The sequence below is a fragment of the Eleutherodactylus coqui genome, chromosome 3 (genome assembly GCF_035609145.1).
Source record: "Eleutherodactylus coqui strain aEleCoq1 chromosome 3, aEleCoq1.hap1, whole genome shotgun sequence".
Classification (NCBI taxonomy): Eukaryota; Metazoa; Chordata; class Amphibia; order Anura; family Eleutherodactylidae; genus Eleutherodactylus; species Eleutherodactylus coqui.
The window spans coordinates 263,435,796-263,459,702 of record NC_089839.1 but is presented as its reverse complement, the minus strand read 5'-3'; the positions used below and the strand labels follow the sequence as shown (position 1 = coordinate 263,459,702).

Here is a 23,907-nt window from a genome sequence, read left to right as displayed (position 1 = left end):
GAGTAAAAATGCAGAATTATGAAACCAATATGTTTCTCCATGGAGCCTCCTTTTTTAATCGCATTGCGATTTTAGTGCAATGCGTTTTCTACATTAGAAAGTCCTATTGACTTTCGCAAAAAAAAAAAAAACATGAGAAAATCACAAGCAGCAGCGATGTTTTAGCGTGGAAAAAGCAAAACCCGCACTCAAAAATCGCAGGGAGCAAATCGCAAGCAGCAGTGATGGTTTTTGCGAGAAAAAGCATTGCTCGCAGTCAAAAATTGTGGGAGAAAAGACACAATCTTGCCACAATTTTCTCGTGGCGATATCTGGATTGCCCGTGTGAAACTACCCGCATTGTTCCACTGAACTCCCAAAGGGTTAGTAGTTAGAGATGAGCGAGCATACTCGGTAAGGCGATATACTCGAGAAAGCATTGCCTTTTTCGAGTACCTGCTGGCTCGTCCCTGAAGATTCGGGGGGGGGCGCGGGGGTGAGCGGGGGGTTGCAGAGGGGATTGGGAATGAGAGAGAGGGATCTCTCTCGCTCTCCTCCCCACTTCCCCTTTGCTGCTCGAAAAAGGCAATGCTCTCTCGAGTATATCGCCTTACCGAGTATGCTTGCTCATCTCTATTAGCAGTGCTCACTGACACTCCACAGTCCTTTTACTGCAGTGCCCTGCACAGTGACATCCCTGTGTGTGGCTGTGTCTGGGACTGCAGCTCATCCCCAATTATTGTGTCTCCACAGTGACATCCCTATGTGTGGCTGTGTCTGGTACTGCAGCTCATCCCCAATTATTGTGTCTAACGCATCTCGTTTTGTTCTGTTTGTGTGCCATATACGATCCCAGCTATTTTACACACATACCTGTTTGGTTTTATGTAACTATATGCTCTTTTTGTAGTTAAAGGCAGAGATCGAAAAACTGGAAGATAAAGTAGAATGTGCCAATAATGCTTTGAAAGCCGACTGGGAGCGATGGACAAAAAACATGCGGACCGACTTAAAAGCTACGTTTCTAAACATGGCCGACAGCAGAATCAATTATTATGAAGAGGTAATGTAGTTCATTAGTTATATGTTTTAGTGGAAGGCCTAATTAATGCATGTGCAACATTTAATTAACAATTTTTTTGAAGATGCTCTTGGCTTTCGTTTTTACGCTTTTTATGTTCCATCTCATAAGTGGTTATTGTTGACATGAAATGGAGAGAGAAATTCTTTCTTTTGTGTCGGTCCGTACATTAATGAATAGTCGCATATAAAAAGTTGAACAATTTAGGCCAAGTAGTTCTCCACAAACTGTAGTGTAGAATTTGCTCCTTTGTCGGCGTCCTTTCACTATAGAATCTTCAGCACGAAGTTCGTCCTCGCTCCTTTTTAAGTAGAATTCTTTCATTTAGTTTTTGTTTGTTAGTGTGAAATTAGCCGTATCTTTGCAAATGGTGTTTACTAACGCAGCGCAGGTGTCGCCAGCACAAACCATTCAGGATGAAGGCGAGGAAAGTTCGTATCCTACAAATTACCTCTTAAAAACCCCTTGTATAACTTTTTACATTTTTTTTACATTTCCTCAGCTATCTGGTCTAAGGGCTCATTCGCACAGCATGATTTCACTGCATATTACGCACGCGCTAACACGTCCGCGTAGTACGTGGTAAAAGGAGTCAATGAAAGTATATATTTTTTAAACCCTTTCCAATCCACTGTCTGACGTCTAAAGACATTCTGATTGAAGGCTGTACAGCTCTGATGTCGGAAGACGTCCGGCAGGGTATTCTTACTGTATATTACTAGCCGCTCTGCTGTCGGGGGCCTCTCCGGCATATCACTTACCACAGTACTGGCTCTAGCCAGCAGATGGCGCCATTGTATAATGGCAGAAAGAGAGAGCCCCCTAGAAAACCCTGAATCCAAAATTGGATTGCAAAGGGTTAATCCATTCAAATTAACGTATATACAATGCATGTAAATATGTGCGTGAAAAAGATCGCAGCATGCTCTATCTTACCACGTATTACTCTTGTGCAACTCTGTTGTTCTCTATGGTATGCAATACATCGTGTATGGGTGGCGTTGTATATTCAACACTGCTATGAGATTGAAAAAAAAAATATTACACTGCGCTTGACAGCGTGCGTGAGATACTCTGTCATGCTGGCTCCTATGGCGGTAAAACGCTGCGTAATCCGTAAAGCGAATTTGTGCATACAACTGTGCGAATAAGCTCTTACTCAAAGAATATGAAGCATAGAAGAAGAAAAGAACAGCACCTTGTTGTGCAGATTTTTCATATTGTTGGGAAGGCAAGTGGTATTTAACCCCTTCTTGCTTCCAATCTGCCTAATTAAAGGGAACATGTCACCAGGTCCATGCAGCCCAAAGTGCAGGCAACATGAACCTACGATAGGTGTGCACAGAGTGCCCATGCATGTCGTCTTCTGAAATGCTACGGCATTCTGAATAAACGTACTTTACAGATTCACACAGGAGCTCCGAGTCACAGAGGAGGCACCGGCGCTGCCCTCTCCAGCCCGCATCATCTAGAGGGATAGCTCTTACTTTACCGAAAAAGGGAGACTGGCCACTCTAAATGAAGCGGGTGGGGAGAGTTCAGCGTGGCGCCATCTTCCTGACTCGGAGCTCCATTTGGAATGAATCTTCATAGTATGTATGTTCTGAAACTCCGCAGACATACATGGGTGCACACTGCAGTTCTCCAGACCAGTATCATGCCGATCAGTTGACTTTACTAACATGATAAAGGGTTCTTTTACGTAGGAGCGATAATCATTCAGGGAATTGAGAGAGCCGGCCTGAGATCCCCTTGGGTCGCCCACCTCCGTTCATAGTAAACAGGCAGTCATTCATGGATGAATGACTGCCTCTTTACATCGGCCGGCCTAAACTGAACAATAAGCGAATGAATTATCGTTTGCTGTTCAGCCGCTGGTAGGGTTTACACGGAACTGTTTTATTCTGTTTGGCACAATCCATCGATAAACTGAATAAATGTTCCCTTTCAAAAAGCAACAATTATGTGAAATGCGTTACCAAATTGGCAAAAATGGTGCCAGTATAAGTGCCTGGTTCCAAAAATTAAAAATTTACTTTTCTTAAAGAAAAGTCCTAAAATGAGGCTAATTTTACACGGCCGAGTGCGATATCGGGACATTAAACTGGGACCAATATCGCGCTCGCCAACATGCAATGCTGTAGTGGCGAGGCGTTTTTGTATCAGAACCGCCTTACATTACTTCGGGGAAGAAGAGATCCTCTGGCGCGGCTGACAGGATCGCAGAGCGCTTCCCATTGTTATCATTGGGATACCTTGCATTGCACTTGGGTGCACCTCGCACGCGGTGTGATGCTGCTACTGGCCACATTGAAAACAATGGGCGATACGGGGGCACGCCCAAAGAATAGGACATGCCACGATTTTTTTTCCCCCCGCATCCCGGTTCAGTGGAGGAAAAAGTGTAGTTCATATTTGTGCATCTTGCAACGCACAAATCTCGTGCAAGAATCTTGGCTGCATGAAACTGGGATAAAAAAATTTTTTTTTAGAAAAGCAACAACAAAAATTACCAAAGTTCCTCCCCTTCCAGTGTAAGCAAACAATCATCATGCATTGTGGATAATGTAGATGCCGTATCAGAATGACACTGTCTGATGCCACTTTGTACCCACATGAGAATGGAGGCTTCCCACACCCACAAAAAATAATCCGTTTTCCATTTATGCACTTGACCACACTTTACCGCCTTCTTCCTATCTGCTCTTAATCTTAACAGAAAAACCTTTGCGCCCAACTGCTATAGCACCAAGTACTGACGCTCCATAGATGCAGGTAAGGTGGACGGACTTAGAGCCTTGGTGAGGACTTCTTGTGTTTGGAGCAGTAAAGCTGATCATCAGTCATCGTGGAATGTGCGCATATCTGGTGTCTTTGTACTCGGAGAATTAGATGGTTATTGTGTGGTAACTGTAATTGGTTATAGCAAACACCTTACAGCTCAGGTAGAAAGAACAGAGGAAAGTTGTAGTGTTTGATTCTATAAGAAAGCCCTGCGAAAACAAACTGTTGGTAGACTGGGAAATAAAAAGAGAAAATCAACTTTAATGATATATTATTGCAAACCGCTTTAATAGCCCCCTTTCCATACAAAATTCTGTCCCCGGACTTTAAGCAGGAGGGGGAGTATATTACCTGCAGTTGAACTTCTCTGCTGTGCCTCTGACCCGCTGGTTCTGGGTCCTGTTTTTGGCAATCCAAGATGGCCACTGCCATTTTCTACCTGTTGTAACTGTGCACTGCTTTCTGATTAGCCACAGTGATCACATGAGCAGCCCCAACCAATTATAGGAAATGTATATGCACGGCTGGCTTCCATCGAAGACAATGGAAGCCGTCTGTGCCAGAATGGCACATCATTGCAGAATGACCGCAGGAGCCGCGGCGTCCTCAACAACGCATGCGCCGGCAGGCACATTCACAGCACAAGAGACCACATCATCACAATAGCGATGGCGTGGCGTTTCCTGTACTGTGCATGTGATGCCTGGCACATTGACAGCACAGGAGAAGACGCCGGACAGGTAAGCAGGCGGTCACGCAGGGGTCAGCAGCCAGGCATCGGGTCGAACTCCGCTACAGGTTTCCCGCATGCGGGGTCCGACCCGTCCGTGTGCAGGATGCCTAACAGTCAGATTTGTGGTTAAATGCTGTTTAAAAATGAACAAAAACGTGCATTCTGAAGCATTGCTGACAAGAGGGGAACAGAACGGTCAATGAAATATTGAAAGTTTCAATTATGTATTAATATTGGCAATGAGTTGGAATGATCTATCCACCAGGACTGCTCCTTCCAATGTCACAACATGTTGTCAGTATTAACTACCTATGTAGGGACATTAACCAAAGTACAAATAGGTTAGCGCTCCTGAACGATATACACCACTGGTGCTAGTATTTCCGTGTGTTAAAAGTGAAAAACACACTTACCCGGTGTATGGCAGAGACCTATCCACGGATCTCTGCCACCACCCAATATCCAGGAAAGCCTGTAAATGGTTGCTGCTGGTGAATCCCTCAAAATCCCTCAGGGCTAGACTGCGGGAGAGCTTCTGCGGATCCTCCGTCTCCCTGGCCAGGGAGCCGCTGAAGTGTAATCTTGATATATAAAAATAGGATACCGCGCTCCTAGGGATATACACACCCCAAACAGCTGTATATTTACTTCACCTCGTTTATTACTACGTAGTAATACGAAGTCCATAGGACGAAACGCGTAGTACGTATTAATAAACGAGGTGAAGTAAATATACAGCTGTTTGGGGTGTGTATATCCCTAGGAGCGCGGTATCCTATTTTTATATATCAAGATTATGTAGGGACATTGTGTGATTCAGTAGACTAAATAACTAGAAAAAAACACAAGGTCTAACATCACTAAATTTGTGGAAAGAGGGTGGAACCACCGTAACTGACTCTCTTGCTTTTTTTCCCATATCTTCTCTTCCTTCTTCCTTTCCCCCTCCAGACCTTCCCTTCCTCCTTCTTTCTTTCGCCCCATACCTTCCCTTCCTCCTTCTTTCTTTACCCCCATACCTTCCCTTCAGTGGCCTACATAGAAATTAGGCCTCATAGTAAAAACTGAAATGGGCCTCCCCCAGTGTGGTGGCAGGTTTTGCCACCCGGGACGGGAGGGCCTGGTGTGTGTTTTCCATGCCTTTTTTAAAATGACCTTTGGGTAAATTCTTAGAATCCATATGTTCTCACTACCTAGTAGCAAAAGGCTTGGTGGTACTGCTATGGGGCCTCTTTCCAAGGGCTGTCACATAGTCTGCCTTAATGGTACATCCACCATTGCTTATCTTTTTTTCTCCTCCTATTTTCCTATCTCGCGGCTGGTAGTTGATCATTTCAGCTTCCTGCACCTCTGTAGCGTAGTGGGGGTTTATATGGAGTGGGATGGAAAGCTGATTCTGTGTCATACACTGCAGATATCGCTGACATCTGCCTGCAACGGCTGCTATCCGAGTTTGTCGTGGCAACTCAGGGCCTTCTGAAGGCATTCTTAATAGAATGCCAGCAGAAATACAGAAGTATATGGTATAAGCGATCAAACAGTGGCAAATTCAAGCCCTATGGGGACTTAAAATCATTTTATTACTTTAAAAAAAAAAGATACTAAAAGCTCAAACTCCTTTTCCTGTATTCATGATTTAAAAAAAAATAAAAATCTGAAAAAAATAAAACCCAATCGGTACCGATGCGTCCATAAAAGTTTGATCCATCAATATAACACATTATTTAACCTGCATAGTTGACTTTGGCAGAGAAAAAAAATACACGCCAGAATTGCACCCCTCCCCCCTTTTTTTTTTTTTTTTGTGGATGGAAAGATTAAGGTATGGTGGTGGTTTTTATTTTTATTTTTTTTTCATTCCGCTTAAAACTTTTTATAAGGCTTTTTTTGTACATTTTTTTTGTACATTTTTATATAGTATATTAAATAGTACAATTGAAAAATACAAGTTGTCCTTCAAGAAGCAAGCCCTTAGACAGAGATGCCGATACGGAAAAAAGTTATCATTTTTTTGAATATAGGAAGAAGAAACCGAAAATCAAAGATAAAAAAAAGTTGTGTCCTTAAATGGTTAATAAAGAGAGGAGGCTCACAAAGTGCTATGTGGTGTGAACTGCCATTACAGTTAGGACTGTAGGCTTATATGCCGTAGCTGTGATGTATATTTAAAGATTCACAGTGGGAAGGGGGAGAAAGTCAAACTTTACAAGAAGAGCGGAGCAAGTTTTCTACCTTACTATGTGCAATCTAAGAGTTGTTTAACTGCGGGAGGCTCGTGTACTCGGTGGCATGGAACTCCAGAAATAACATTTCCAAGATACCATTTTTAGGATTTTGCTATTTTCAGTAGTGTAATACGATTTATGTGGAACTTGCTCCATTTAAACAATATTAGACTGGCATATCGGTTCCCAACTCCAGTAAGAAAAACTTAGCATGACAAAGCATGGAACAGATGTGCATCTCATTTTCTATTACTTTACTAACAGCTGGAGATGCAGCCACCTGTTTCTAATGAGGCTGTACTGAAAATCCTACAGCTAAATTAGAGATGGACTGAAGCTATGGGGAATTCTCCAGTAAAGCCGATGGCCAAAGTCCATCGGTGCGCAGGAGAGGATGTGGCACAACCCAAAGCTCTTCTATCCATGCAAATCTAGTAATATCCCAGTAGTGGCATTAGCTGTTCTTACCCATCGCCGTCCCAGCTATGTAACCTGTGACTGCCTTCTCTATAATTACACAGCCCAGTAGCCGGGACAGCTATGGGCAGCAGTGGCTGATTACTAATTGATTTGAGCATTTGCCAGGGAACACTTATACATAAAATGACTAGAAAAATGCATATTTCAATTACGGTTTCAGTGCATCAACTAAAGCGTTCACTGAGCAGCGCATAGTCGGTAGCAGAATGTGAGCAATGATGACTTCTCTGTGCATGCTCATCATGGAAAGAGGATGGAGAAGCTGCGCATGCGCAGTTGACTTGGGCAGGGGAATTGGGTTAATAAAGGAGACAGCGACATGTGCTCGACCAGCAAGCAAAGAACTCTTGGAATTCATCTCCAGAAGCAGTGCCGGGTTGAGGATAACTTCCCAAACAGTCTAAATTTGAAATGTGCTTGTAATTGAACAAAGTAGTATTTTGGGACCTAAGTCCACTGAGCCACCAGTGCGGTCTTGCTAATGCCCTGTGGCAACTTGGAGGATATCGATATACTGGGATCGCCATCTTCTTCAGCAGGATTGGTGGTACATACACTAAAGATACATCAAAGCACCAGATTCTGGCTTAAAACTGGTTTTCCCAGTTTGTGTCCTCACAGCAAGTACTTCACGTTCACAACTCGGGGAAAAATTAATCCTGGCCAGTAGCTGAGCAGGGGTGCATTTCCTTTCTAAACCAGGCGTAGGCCTACTTGCTTAAGCACAGAGTGCATCACAGTAATGCACATGGAGCATCTTTATCATTCTACTTCCTGCTTCCAAAGGCCTTTACGCAGCCTGCCTCTTCTCTAGAATGGGAGCCATTTTGGGAAGGGCTCTGGGACATTTTTCGGCTTTTTAGCCTCCGAATGGCCAAAACATGTTAGTACAGTGGCCACTTTGCCCCTTAACCTCCCTTCTGTGCATTAGGAACATCTGGCACGTGATCAGTAACGCAGTACCACATCATGGCTGTTTTACAAGCTAAGATAATGTACTGGTTGAGCCATGGTCAGTCATTTTACAGAAGATCACACATGTGGTTGATCCTGCAGTTGAGCATCTGGTGATACGTCTGGTATCTCAGCAACGACATGCCACAGCAGTACAGTAACGAAGAAGTTAGACCCATTTTGATAATGACTATGCGGTATACCTTGCATTGACTGATTCAATGACCCAAACCAACAGGGGGGCTCCTGATAGCTCCATGTAATCCCCAACTGCAGCTGACATAAGCTCAGGAAAGATGTCAGTGGACCTTAGACACATGACAGAAGTTTGTCTGGAGCCACAAGACCCTTTTCCTGGTGAACTATACAGATGGCTAGGTCCGTATATGTCATAAACAGCATGAAGCCGTGATCCCAGGGGAGTGTCATTGGAATTTAGAGGGCAATGGTGACGGAGTCATGGTCTGGAAGTGTTCTCCTAATGTGTCCTAGAGCTGTTGATCATTATACCACATTTCTTGATTGTGAACACTGTAGGGACCTATTGGCTGACTATCTGCAGCCATATCTTCAGGAAGTTTTCATCTTTGAACAGGACAACGTTTTGTGTCATTGAGCTCAGATCATTAGTGAGTGGCTGGAGGAACACAATGAGTTCTTCACACTGTCTTGGCCCCTATTGACCTTGTTTTTGGGGATATGTTGGAAAGGGCTGTGAGATCTGCTCCCACTGATGTACAAAATGTGCACCAACTGACAGAGCTGATTCAACAGGCATGGGTCAAGTTGAGTATGGAGGATCTTCGCCACCCCATGAAATCTGCTTCCTGATGTCTGAAAGCCGTGATCTCCCATAAAGGTTGAGAACCTGTTATTGAGTTCCTAATTCAGTGATTGTTCAGGGTGGATAATAGCAGGGCGGAGATATACTTCATGAAAGTTCATAAACAATTATCATACATGACTATACATAGGGTAATTACCTTTTTAGGCCAGGTTTACACTTGGACAAGTCTGGAAAATAGAAGTTGTGGAGAATTTGATACAGCTCACTACTACAAAAACCGTATCTTCGTAATATAAGTAGTATGCATTTAAAGTTTGAACTTAGTAGGATTCTTGGAGACTTTTGGCTGCAGCACCATGTGTATTTACAATCTCACACCCATACTTCAACTTTATGGATGTTCTGCTCATATTTTTCATTGACCAGCAGCCAAGTTCCCTCAAATCCCAATTTAGTTATGAAGCTTTTACATTTTTAATGCAACTGTATTACAAAGATGCAGAAGGTTTCATGCTGGGTTATATCAAACTAATTCATAGAAATTGAAGAACCACTTTAATATTTTAGTATGATATAATTGTATGCCAGCCCTCTCTTGGGTATATGTGCAGGTTTTCTAACTTTTTCAGATTTTATACCAAAGCTTATGTTTTTGAATGCTTATGAATCTGTCTGAAAATATTGTGGCATGCTCAATCACGTGTCCTATCACAGAGAGAACCACTCCTAGATATAATTCATGGGAGCTTTTCTTCTATCTCCATAATTCAGCATCCAATGATACATCCTACAGCAGTACATGGAGCTTAAAGGGAACCTGTTGGGTATTTATACTGCCCTCAATGGTGGTAGCATAAAGTGGTAACAAACACTCTGATTCCAGTAGTCTGTCACTTATGAGGAGATGTTTAGTAGGTTCTGTGCACTTAAATAGAGAAGCGGCTTTGTCCAGCAAGAAAGTCCAGATTATTCACAAAGTGCTGTTTGTCCAGTAACCTGCTGTGACTGACACTTTTGTAGTGGTTACACAACATACTGACAAGTGTCAATCATGCCGGGTAGGCAGGGCAACTGGCGCCTAATGAATAATGTGGACTCATCTCTTTGGACACAGTGGCTTCTCTATGGAAGTGGTTGGAATCTATTAAACTTCTCCCCATAAGTGACAGACCACGGGAATCCATGTCTGTCACTACTTTGTTACCCTTAGTCCCTTTAAAGAGACTCTGTGAACTGTGTCCTACAAAGGGCTCTGACATTTCCAATAATCCTTAACCCCATTCAACCCACGTATCATTAAACACGCTAAATGGAAACCTCGGGGACACCATTACCCTATCACAGGATAAGGGCTTTGGAAGGGACTGACTACTGGGACTTCCACTAGTCACAAAACAGGGCTCTTGTATTGACCTGTATGACTGGAGGAGCGGTGAAGCATACACACTTCTGTTCTATTCACCTATATGGTACCAATGAAGATTGCCAAGTGCTCAAATAGTCTTGTCTTTGGCAGACATAAGGAGATGTATGGAGTTGCAGCATGCACCTTTTGTCCACTGATTTAATCATACAAGGGGAAAACAGAACCCCATTGTGTTTAGTGTGGATTCCATCGATAGTATGATCTCCACCGACTCCTTTTAACCCATTAAGGACCAAGCACTATAAATGTATAGTGCTTGGTCCCAGGCTTAAAGCCCAGTCGTATGTAAAATTACGTCGGGGATTAAAGCCTCCTGCTTCTGCAATCTATCAGAAGCAGAATGGGTTGTCAGCTGTTAGTCACAGCTAATAACCCGGAGGAGGAGGGAGAAGCGGGTTTTAACCCTTTCTGCCTTCTCTATTATTCAGTACACAGTGCTCAATGAGCGCTATATACTAAAAAAGTGAGAGTGGAAATCTTTCTTCCACTGTGCGAGTCGGCACAGCAGAGCTACAGGGTCCTAGCAGAACCTGATCAGCTCTGCCAGTGACTAATGTCACTACAGGGGATGTTTCTCCCTGTAACTGAGGCTCCTATGGATGCCCCAGCTACAGTGGAAAAGTATCAAATAGGAAAAAAAAATGTGAATGTTCCCCAGAGGTCTTATATTAAGTCATGGGGGACTTGGATGGTAAAAAGAATAATTAGCTTAAAGCAACTAGTCTACCATCAGCTCAGCTAAAACTGACAATTAGATAAAAGGGCCTACAGAAGTGAAACCTGCTTTAAAAAATTGCTAGATACAAGTCCTATATTGACCAGAAATAGTGTTATTCCTCATGTAGTCTCCAAAGACTTTTTAGAATCAGCGGTTGTGTAAGTTTTAGTTACTCTTTATGCTTTTTGCCAGCAAAATAGATCCACAGTGGCAATAAAAAAAAAATCTTATTAAAAATTTACTCCCACAACCCGAGTAGTTCTAATATGCATTTCATGCCACCTTTCTGATTGTTCTACTGTATTAGCTCTTCATAGTCTATCGAATAAAGAATCAATTTCAGGGCCTTGATAAAAGTAAGAATATCACATGGACTCTCCACATCAGTAATTTGTTATATAGACATTTTTGTTACCTTTATTATAATGGACCTCCATTGATATATTCCATATAGTGACAGATGGATAATTAAACACCACCGTCTCGGTCTTCTTAGTCAAGGTCCTACTTTATTCTTGTGGTAGGCAACAGAATAATTATTCTGCACGTAGCACATTGTATTAAATTTGCATTTAATCTTCTGGACGTGCCTGATGCCATTTATCCTAGTAATATGGCTGTCTAAAAGGTGCGCAATTTCATATCTTAGATTTTTGCTAATGGTACTTTTTTTTTTTTCTGGGCCGGCAGCCATCAAATAACTCCTTATAAGATAAATGTATCCTAAGTTTTTAGAATAAAATGGTCCAGGCTCAGCTGTGTTTTAAAAAGTAATCGTAAACCCGTGTCTCAATCCTATTAAACGCCAATGTGTACGAAAGTAGCCGTCCAATGTCCTAAGAGGGGTCAAATCACAAGCCAATAAGCGGAAATGTCAGATCATTAAATAGGATTAGCCGAAAGCTGTGATTTAAACTTCATATGTACAGTTAAGACTTGGACTGTCTGCAGGCAGAATGACAACGGGCAGTGTGTGTGGGTGCTTGACTGAACTTTCACGCAGGCTAAACAAATTAATTCCTCTTTCCTGTACTGGTGCTGACAGAGCTGGTTGTGGGAGAGGGTTGCGAGAGAGGGGAGCAGGAACAAGCTGCATAGAGCACTCTGGCCGGTAGCATGTATTCGGCCTGCGTGGGTCTTTGATGGCCTTTCAGTCTGTGGGGACCAGTGTAATCCAAAAAACGAATACATTTCAGATTGGTACTGAAGTACTGCAGAGACTGTCAAACTATATTGCATTAGGACTTGGGAAAAAAAAAAAGTTAAACTTCCCAGTTTCGAGAATTTGAAACTGGGAAGTAGGAAAAGTAAAGGGGTCACAGCTCGATTATTCAATGCTAATTGCTAAAGTATTAGCACCCCTATGTAATGTAACTTCCCGCTGTCGTACAAGCGTGAAATTTGGCACGACCATTCCTTAGGTCCTAAATAGGAAAAGTAAAGGGGTCACTAGATTATTCAATGCTAAGTGGAAAAGTAAGTGCACCCCTGTGTAATGTAACTTCCCGGTTTCGTACAAGTGTAAAATTTGGCACGCGCATTCTTTTAGGTCCTAAATAGGAAAAGTAAAGGGGTCACAACTCGATTATTCAATGCTTATTGCAAAAGTTAGAGCACCCCTATGTAATGTAACTTTCCGGTGTCGTACAAGCGTGAAATTTGACACGAGCATTCTATAGGTCCTAAATAGGATAAGTAAAGTGGTCACTAGATTATTCAGTGCTAAGTGCAAAAGTAAGTGCACCACTATGTAATGTAATTTCCTGGTGTTGTACAAGCGTGAAATTTGGCACAACAATCTAACTGACCTCTGTGTGTTTGTATATACTGAGGAGAATCTACCTCACCCCTATCTAAATATACTGAGAACAATCTAACTGATCTCTGCATATGCTGAAAGGCTGTAAAGTACATAAAGAAGCAGCCATGGACTGCAGGGATGGAGCATTAAATATGTATAAAAATTGTGTAAATTTGAATAAAAAGGGACACTACCTTTTTAAGGGTAAAAAGTGAGGAGAGTGAGAGGGGTGTCACATTCTGTAGAGGGACATCAGTACATGCAGTCTGGGGAGAATCTAACGCTCCTCTGTGTATACATATTTTATTCCACAGTTCCACTGAAGTTATCATGACTTCATGAAAATTTTCCATGCAAACAGGTAAACACCTGCACCAAATTAACTCGGGTGAACCGGGTATATCAGCTAGTATTAAAATGAAAATAAACGTAATTGGTATCGCCACAATTGGTATCTTAGGTAAGAGATAGGTTCCCTGTGAAGGCTTATTCGTTTAAGGATGCATCCTTTTTCTTCTCCCCTGTTGTCTGTTCTTCCTCTGCACTTTTAAAAAATCCTAACTCTTCTGTTTATCCATATAATGTACTAAAGAACATTAAAAAAATTCTAAGTGGAATGAAATGGGGAAAAAAAATACAAGTCTGCCATCTTTTGGGGGGGGGGGGGGGGATCCTATTCCTACAGCGTACACACTGCAGCAAAAATGACATAACTTTATTCTATGGATTAGTACGATTACTACGATGTAAAATTTATATAATCGTTTGGTGTTTTTTTGTTTATTTCTGTCACCATCTTCTGATGGCCATAACTCTTTTCGTTGACCTATTTGTGCGAGGGCTCATTTTTCGTGGGACGTCCTGTAGTTTCTATTGGTACAATTTTTAAGTAGATATAACTTTTTGTTCACTTTTTATTACTTTTTTTTTTCTCTTAGAGAAGTTGTCATGTAAAAGGGCCTGGCATGTGTTTTTTTCTCCTTTTGATGGCATTCATCATGTGGGGCGACTAATGCGTACATTTGATTGATTTGATTTTTTTGGACACAGTGATGCCAAATATGTGTTTGGGGTTTTTAATTAGGTTTTATGGAATAATGAAAAAGTGGCACAATACAAAGTTTTAAGAAAGATTCTTTTGTGGTAGGACTGGTATTTAGTAACCTTGAAGGGGACACAATCCATTGAGCCTTTAGATAATTGCAGCTGTTTAAAAACAGAATAATCTTCCTGCACCTCCTAAGAAAGTGGATCTTGAGCGTAGCTGTCAGTCCAAAAGGTGCTGTTATTACAATCAGTGAATCTCTTTGCTGATTTTGATGCCTCATAAAGAGCCATTCATATTCTAATGATGATAAATGGCTGCTGCGTGCCGTCAATAACCCCCCTTTTCGTGTTTCGGGCTTAATTTGAATGCGTGTTGATTTATACTTTTACTTTTTAGAATTTTTTTTTTAGCTAATAAGTGAATGTGCTTGTAGGGTAGTTTTACAAAATATGCTAAAGATGAGCTATACGGCACTACTGATGCACATTGATGTTGTGGCCAGTTAACCCCTTAGTGATGAAGTCTATTAGCGCCTTTAATGACCGACTTATTTCCCAGTTTCACATTCGAGGAGCCATAACGTTTTTAAATGTTTCCGTTGACGAAGCCACAAGGGCTTATTTTTTGCAGGACGAGTTGTATTTTCTAATGGCATCATTTTGGGGTACATATAATGTATTGTATAACTTTTTTTTTTTTTTCTTTTTAATTTTTTTTTAGGGTGGAAAAACATGTCGTTTTTGGTTTTAATTTTTATGGCACTCATTGTGCTAAATAAATGTGATAACATTATACTCTTTTAAGAAGTGTTTTTGTGTTTTGGCTATTTTTGTACACAGAAAAAAACTTTTTTGTGTGTCAAGATTTGCTTTTGTGTTGCCGCGAACTTTGGGAAACTTGAACATTTTTTTGCTTTTTATTCAATTTTTTTTCTGAATGATTAACAAAAATCTGCAATTTTGGCATGTGTTTTTTTTTTTTTGGTTTGTTTTAACGGCGTTCACTGTGCAGTATAAATGATAAGTTAAATTAATTCCACAGTCTAGTGCGATTACACAAATACAAAATTTATATACGGTAGGTTTTTTCCACACTTTTTAAAAAAAATATATATATTTTTTTTGATTTATCATTTAAAGACCTCAAACATTTTCCTTCTTTTGTCAATGGTCTTATGTGAGGTTTTTTTTTTGTTTGTTTGTTTTTTGCAGGGTGAGTTGTACTTTTAAGGTGAGATGAGCCAAATTAGCTATTTTTTGCTATGTTGTTTTTAATTGCATGCACTGTGTGGGTTAAATAACATACACTTTTTTTTCCCCTCTGGGTCATTATATACGCAGCGCTACCACATGTAATTTTTTTTATTTGATATAGATATATATATATATATATAATATATATATATACTATAGTTTTTTGCATTTTTATTTTTGTTCCACTAGGGGGACTTGATAATCCATTTTTTTGATTCTTCCAATACACTACTATACATCTGTATAGTAGTGTATTAGAAAGACTATGTGGTCAGCCAGCGACTGAGCCTCACAGGCCACCTTATCTGCCAGACCCAGAGGCTATAGACAAGCCTCAAGGTACCATAGCAACCCCATTGGACCGAACGATCATATTGTGGGGCTTCGATAAGTGACACACTGAACCCCCTCACTCTGTCTACCTTTTACGTGTAAAGGGTTAAATAGTGGAAATTGAAGGTGTCTCTGGTTACCGCTATTAGAGCCAGTGCCTTACTGTCATTCCACAGCCACATTGCCGTCACATGCAAGGGTTTCACCTTGTCAATGGGGCCGTCGGCAGCTGTGGCAGAGGACCGCAATGCTATGCCATTGCTTTCAGTGGGGCCAGCGCTGCTGCCGCCCCATGGAGAGCAGTGGGATGAAGGCAACATCAGCAGTGATGATTTTTTGGGGGGAGCTTGAAATATAAACCCTAACCTGAAAATCATCCCTAGCTGTAGGGGAAAAAAATGTTAACTCCCCTAGAAGCGCTGTCCAGCTCTTCTTCCCGCAGTCGTCTTCTGTATTTTGGTGGCCGGGGATTGAAAGATTCCCACCTCCAGAAAGCGTTAGCTCTGATTTGGTCACAGCGTGCAGCCAATCAGAGGCAGCACTTTGCTGTCATTCACTGCTCCGCAGAACAGCCCGCTCACATGTTCGTGCTGCAAGCAGAGTGCTGCTGCGGCTCCCATAGGAGCATGTGGTCAGCACCATGGACTGCACCTCAGCACGGAGCTGACAGGCTAGTCAGCACTCTCTGTCCTATCTTTTTTACCAGAGCAGATTCTGAAAAAGCTCTGTGTGAGCGTTGTTGGTCACTATAGAAGCGTGGTTTACACATTGCTGTTGTAGCGTGTAAACCACGCTCGTCTGAATGCACCCTAAACCAGTTAAGTTCACTGACTAGAAGCACAGATTGTAGAAGTGAGAAAGTTACACAGCAATTATTATACAGTAATTACATTTTAAGGGCTCCATCACATGACCGTCTTTGTGCAGGTATTTACGTATACAATGTCGGTGCACAAAACACGGAGAATTGTACCCATTGAAATAAATGGGTTCTTTCTCATAAGCATGTGTTCTGTGCGCAAAAAAATAGATCCTGCTCTATTTGCCTGTGTTCTGCACAGCAAAAGTGCCATAGAAGTCTAATGAGGTGCGCAAATACACAAGGGGAAGGGTTTGACCCTGCACAAAATACAGGGTAGAGAACTTTTCTGAACCTTACTAGGCTTCAATTAGCCAATAAATCCACGGGAATGGTGTGTCACGCGTGTGTAAACTGGCCTTGTGTATGCAAAAATTCCTAAGTCTACGAGTAGTTTGTAGTGAAGAGGAGAGAGAAAAACTGGGCAGAGCACCCTTAAGAGGAAGTCGCCAAAGCAGAAAGGGCACACAGATATGCCGTGTTCCAAAAAACATGAAAACCAGTAGATTAGTTGCTGCCAGCCTAGTACACTGGTCGACCAAAGTTCCTGTTAGTGTAGAATGCTGAGGGAAAAAAGAGGTATGGTAGGAGGACGTGAGGCTTTGGTGCAACCTGTTTGCAAAGGATGGCTTGAAAGCGAGTGAAACCGAGATCAGTGCTGCACTTATGATAAAGGCACTAAAAACATTCCACAATGGGTGCCATATAACAGAAGTATAAAATGATGTGTATTGTACCAATAGCTCAGTCTGCCTGTATTCTGCCAAAAGATAGCAGCATACCCATACCAGAAGAGCTTGGGGAATAAATACTGCACCAAAACCAAACTCATAACATACAATACAAAACAACCTTAGTACCTAGATACAATACCAGAACCAAGCTCATAACATACAATACAAAACAACCTTAGTACCTAGATACAATACCAGAACCAAGCTCATAACATAAATGCAGTAGCAGAACGTAGGAATTGTGCTGCAGGGGTGCTCATGGGCTGGCAGCGGGACATCAAAGAGGAGGAGACAGAGCCAGGAGGAGGAGAATTCACATAGCCCCAAAAGACACTTCTGTAAGATAATCTTCCCAGATGGACCTAAAGGGACCGATCACTTTCAGTCTACTGATGAAGCAGCACTAATGCATCTCGTGGTAGTGTGCTACTGAGTTATAGAGGTGTGGTGATGCTATTTGCATAGGGTGCAGGGCAGTTCAAAGTGAATAGCCGCAGTTGCACTATGTAAACGGATTAGCCACACAACATAGCAATAAAAGTGGCTTGCCTAAATTCCATGTGGGCGTTGCTACATCGGTTTGCCCTCCCCACAAGCTGGAGCACTATACAACCAACTGGCTGGTGCCCTGTACAACCTCATGGTTGGCCATGACCTAGATTAAAAGTAGAGTTTAGAACCAGCAGGTTCCTCCTTTCACCTGCGAGAAGTTTGTAGAACGTTTCAGTAAGTGCTGCTTTCTATAATTACATCTGAGCGAAGTAAACTGAGCAATTTTTAAAATAACTTTTTGTCAAAATGACATCGGTGTCTTTATCTAGGCTCGATATTAAGTTGTCAACATACATAATTGGATCTCTAAAAGTGGGAGCGAAAATGCTATAATTTCTCCTACAATCATCCACGCTTTCCCTGGGTTCGGTGTAATTGTACCACGGAGCGGGGTGGATCCCACTCTGCCTCTAGATGCTACACTGGCTTTAGAAAATAAAACGGCATTTAGTACAATAGTAAATTACAATGTAATAAGCAGCTGCCGGGCCATGTCTAAATGTTTGCTGCAAGACGAGAACATTGGTGAAAATCCAGAACCAGGATAGGATACACAGAGTGGGTTTAAGGCTTACGATTCCTTTTGCTGTGTGAGTTAAAGATGTTTTTTTTTTTTTTCTGCTGTGATATTTGTTGCCTGCCTTTAGTTCACTTCTTATGATTCCTGGCACATGCAGAATGTATCTATAGGCCCCCATGCACCAAACCTATGCCGAGTATGTCCTTTTTGGCAGATGCTGGGCATATCGCCCCTTTCATGTAGGAAAGCAGTCTGTTGCACTTTCCTGTACGGAGGCACGGGGTGATAAAACGTTTATATTATGTTTATATACTTTTATATGAAACTGATTCAGAGCAGTTCCGGGAGAAGACACAACTGGACGCGCCTGAGCCCCGGCAGCAGCAGATAGGCGAGTGTAGATATATTTATTATTTTTCACACATTCTAGGGATGATTTTCAGGGAAGGGCTTATATTCAAAGCTCTTCCTCGAAAATCCGTGCAGGATTTGCCAGCAGCCCATTGCTTTTAATGGGGCTGCAGAAGCGCCAGTCCCATTGAAAGCAATGGGAGAACATTGTGATCCTCTGCAACAGCTGTTACAGCTGTGTCGGGGGATTCTTTACTCCCCGCAGGGACTCCCCTTGGCACTGAACACTGTGACAGTGCTGTCAGTGTTCAGTGACGAGGGGACTCCCCGCTGGAGAATATTGACACGCACCACGGACCTATGGTGCACACATGCCCTGTGTTTTGCAGGTACCTGTGTTTGCACGCCTGTAAAACACGGACATATGAACACACCATAGGGAACCAGTGGTTCTAATAGACGAGTGGTTTTGTGCGCATCTATGTACGCACACTCTCGTCTGAAAGCTCCTTTATGCTGAAAAGTAAGTTAATTCTCTCTAACCCCTTAAAAAATTAAAAAATAAGCCCTTCTTTCCCTTTTTTCCATTCCTGGTTTTTCCTCCCTGCTTTCAAAAAATCATAACTTTTATTTATCCATCAATTTAGCTGTTTAAGGGTTTTTGCGGGAACCGTTGTATTTTAATTGTTTTTATAATTTTTTTTCTTTGAAACAACATGACCAAAATAGCACAATTCTGGCGTTTTTTTAAATGTATGTATTTAATTGTTTTCTGACGATGTTCACTGTGTGGGATAAATGAAGGCCTCAGGTTGTCATGGCAACTGAAAGGCACTTTGCATCTGGTCCCTGGAGTACCGATCAGGGCATTAACCACAATCAGTGTTTATACTGTCGTAGGGTTTGTCAGCTATCAGAAAGCCGGCACCTACATTGTATAGAGCGGGATCGATCCTCAACCCCACTCCATTTGAACCCCAAACCGCTGGGACGTAACTATGTCCTATGGCATTAAGATGTTAAAGAGCCACTGCAGTGAAGTGGGTTTTTTTTCAGTTACGTAATTAGCCCCTCAGTATATGTCATATTACCTTGGTTAGATTTTTTTTTTAACTTCCTGCGGTCCTTCTCCTTCGTGGATCATGTGATATCATTCTGATTGCCTGAGAATTACGTAACTCGATGTTCCTCTCAAACTCCGCTTTTCAGTCTGCATAATTCGTGTCTGATGGATAAAAAAATCTATTATAAACTCAATTGATAGCTGGTAGGGGTGGAGGAAAGTCTGAGGCAATATATTCACAACATCTCTAATGGCTTAAGCGGAGAGAAAAAAAAAGCAATGTATAAATATCACAATGAGAACCATTATTGTAAAGATATTAAATATCCACAAGTGTGGTACTGGCCAATACCAGAGGAATAAAAGGTCCATATACTCACATAACTGGAGCTTTCCCAGAAGTATATCCAAGAAAGTTCTCAAAGATGTCAGGTAGAAAAGGAGGAGTATGTAGAGCATTGGAGTGGATCTCACCCTAGTTACATCCTACAATGACCCTACCTAATAGGGTAGTCGCCCCAAAAAAAGGTGTCTCAATCAACCAGTATATCTCTACGATAATGCCCTTATATTGCCTTTACTCCAACACAGAACTCCTTTCATAGCTATGAAAACATAATTCTTTCCAATGTGTGTTTCCCTACAGATGGTTTAAAGTTCATCAGGGAATTCAATTAACATAAACATGCATGGCTGCTCTATAGAAATGCAGCGATCGTGCACACAGGATAGTAACATCCATAATATTAAGGATGTAAGCAGCTCAGGTTCACACCTGATATTTAAACCTACTGCTACATCACTCAAGCCAAACGTGACCAATTGTAGTAATATTGTATTGATAATTGGTGTCCACTCAGCAGGCAGAGATGGTACAGGCTCGCTCTTGCTGTTCATGTATTGTTGTGCTGATGTATCATGGAATTCGTAACACAAGATGGTAAAAGAGAAAGCAGTGAGAAATTTTAGCACCAAGATGGTTGCTGATAAGCATCAGCCATGAGGCTGCACTCCATGAAAGTGACTGCTTATCGCACTTTGGATTTCTCCTATGTGTATTGCAAACAGGTGAGCGGTGCAGTAATGGAAAAGTATTTTTTCTCCAGATTGCCCCTTCAATGAAACCTGTATTTGACTCAATCCTAACGTTCTCTTGTATGTACAGTACATCACTGCAGTAGTCAACCGTTGGCCATCGAGGTTATGTGTTGTGTATGACCTAGCATTGCCCCAAAAGTAAAAACAAGACATAGAGGGGGTGCAAAGTACTAGAGGTGCCAGAATATCATGTAAAAAAAATTCTAAGGATAACGGTATATTCACACCTGTGTTTTGGGGTTTTTTTTCTGGTCATGAAGAACGGGACAGATTTTTCTTGTTATTTTCTTGTGTTTTTTTTTTTTTTTTCCCAAGCAATATTCATCCATTTTGCATCCGATTTTTCATGGGCATATTAAAAGAACGCCTCCTAATTGTCAGTTAAAAAAATGGTTGCCATGGTTACATCTTTAAAATGGATCGCAGTCACCTCATGCAAGTGCAATCCACTTTTTTTTGTTTTTGTTTTGTTTTTTTTTTAAATGCGCACACTTTCGAAAAGTGCATCAAAATAGGACATGCTGCGAATTTTACTTTGTCTTAAAAAAAAAAAAGGCGAATACACCCATTCAAATGAATGTGTTCTATTACCATCAGAGTTAGGTCCGATTTTTAAAAATCGGACTGAAAAATTGTTTTAGTATACTTTTAGTATTTGGGTTTTTTTTTTTTATTAAGTCCTTTTCAGCTCTGTTGGGGTAAGAATGTGATAATTGATGCTGGTTTCCATTTTTATCTTGAGTGTATTCTCTTCTGCATTGGCCATATTAGACTATGCATGACCAGCTTGCACTGCATATTTATCAGCCGTGTTACATAGGAATCTGGTCAGTTAATATTTGGGTTTTTTTATCTTTTGTATCTAAGTTATTTTATATGTTTAATATTTCATTTTGGGGCTCCTTTTTTTAATGTGTTTAGAAATATCACCCCAGATTGTGCTGTATACTGTATATCCTTTTTTAGATGTTTTATTCACTTCTACATTAGTTTCTGTTCTTTTTTGCTTTTTACATTTTTTAGCAATCCTTTGCAATTCACTGTGTGAATAAATACAATTTTCATGTGTACATCTGTCTCCTTTCCTGCAGTGCGTGGCCACATGGGAATCTTTCCTTTCATCTCAGGCATGTGACGAACAGTTTGACGCACAAGAGGATGAGTCCTGAATGCCATGAACAAACAGCCTATATTAGATTCTTTAGGAGGGTCCAACTGACCAAAGAAGTGACCTTAATTTCTATAAGGACCAACCTGAGACGCACATAACCTAACCTGTAATATAAGTTGAGCACTGCCAAAGCCAATTCTGTTGCAGTCTTCCAGGCACCAAAACCAACCCTGTTTAATCATGGATCAAATATTCAGCTGCCAAGACTTTTATATGCATGAAAGGCACTTGGATCTGGCTGTGTTCATTACCTATTATGTGTATTATTCAACTTTCTTTTGTATTTAGTAATTGTTTTAGGCATAATGTAAAAGAAAACCTTTTAACTAAAAGTGTTTTAATACAACCTGACTTGTGAATGCTTGGATTTATTGTGCACCTCCACCGAGGTTGACAAAGGGCGACATGATGGTTGGAAACTATTGCAAAATGTACTTGTGATGTAGCAAATCTGTACACAGATCATTTTATTAGATTTTAGTACTGTGAAAGAGAGGAAGCAATGTCATTGTGACCTTAATGTTAATTCTGAACTGACAAGCAGCGGCTTTTTTTTTGGAGATTACGGTTATCTTTTTTGAGTTTATACTTTTCAGTAAAACTTTAACCCTTTCCAATCCACTGTCTGACGTCTTCCTACATTCTGATTGAAGCTTGTACAGCTCCAATATCAGAAGACGTCCCACAGGGTATTCTTACCATCTATTGCCAGCCACTCCGCTGTCAGAGCCGCACACATACTGGCTTTAGCCAGCAGATGGCACCAGTGTATAACAGCAAAAAGCCTTTTAGGAAACCCTGAATCCAAAATTGGATTGGAAAGGGTTAAAGGGAACCTGGTAGTGTCTGTGAGCACCATAAACTTAGTTACTTAGCTCAGAGAGAAGAAGCTGTCCTGCGTGTGATGAAGAGATGTGTCCAGTGCATGCATGAAGCCCCAACGTCAGGATCGATAAGCGGAGGAACAGGGGAGGCGGGTGACGATAAAATGTAAACTCGGATGCCCCTATCATTTTGAGCCTGTAAACCTAGTTTATGGTGTTCATAGGACCTGACTGGTTCCCTTTTGAAAGACTGTTCCGAAAATAAATTGAAAATATATGTTAATTTCAGTTATACAGTGAAATTGAAATAACTTTTTAATCCAGCATCTGATAGTCCAGCACTTGTTTCTAGCACAAAACCAAACATAATGTGGAATTTACCAAGGACAAAAGAATTGTCAAAGCAAACAAATTAAAAAAACTTCCCTGAGAAAGACCTTGTGGTCGAAATTTACTAAGCCCAACATTTACAATGCTGGTCATAGTATAATTTTCCCAGTTGAACCCAATTTATGAAGAGGCGCATTAGATGCGTCATGGCAGCTCCGTATGCCTACACAAAAATGTATACCAGGTCCAATCTGGCAGATATTTCTGGCATAATTTATGCCAGCTTCCGGCGTCATCGTTTTATGACTTGTCCCCTACATACTTGGGAAAGACATATGTATATAGAGCCTGTATGCAGAAGGTCCTATAGATTAATTTGACGCCATATCGTATAATCCACTCAGAAAAAAATTGCAGCCCTCCAGGACACTCTGCAATTATGATTTACTTGATCCAGGTAGTAGAGTCCGAGGCTCTAGATAAGTTAGCAAGGTTAGTATATAAAAACAAGGTGTTAGGGGCTTAGTTCCATTTGACTCTTCTCAATTAAAATAGCTGGAAAACGAGATCTATAATCATGATTTTTTTTAAAAAAGCATTCAGAAGTTGTCTGAATCAAATGAAACGTTTTGTGCATGATTGAACATTGATATAAGGGATTGCAATATCAGAGCAAAAGGGTCATTTATTGCAGAAAACTAACCCCTCGAAGGGAAACTCTAGTACACTGTTGTATAGCCTCTAGCTTGGATGGATAGGAGTGGGACATGGAGGCATAACGGTTCCATATGGTACCCTGTGGC

General features: G+C 41.3%; 1 protein-coding gene across 2 annotated transcripts in view; it reads left to right on the top strand.

Moving 5' to 3' along the window:
• Positions 1-22,318, top strand: part of SNX7 (sorting nexin 7) — a 122,913-nt gene extending 100,595 nt beyond the window's left edge. The window contains exons 8-9 of one of the 2 annotated variants that reach the window (XM_066597376.1): positions 890-1,042; positions 21,871-22,318. In XM_066597376.1, the coding sequence (XP_066453473.1) occupies positions 890-1,042; positions 21,871-21,948 (231 nt within the window). In that variant the 3' untranslated portion in view covers positions 21,949-22,318. The remainder of the gene's footprint in view (positions 1-889; positions 1,043-21,870) is intronic. The other variant, XM_066597375.1, reaches the window with a different exon arrangement.
• Positions 22,319-23,907: the final 1,589 nt, after the last annotated feature.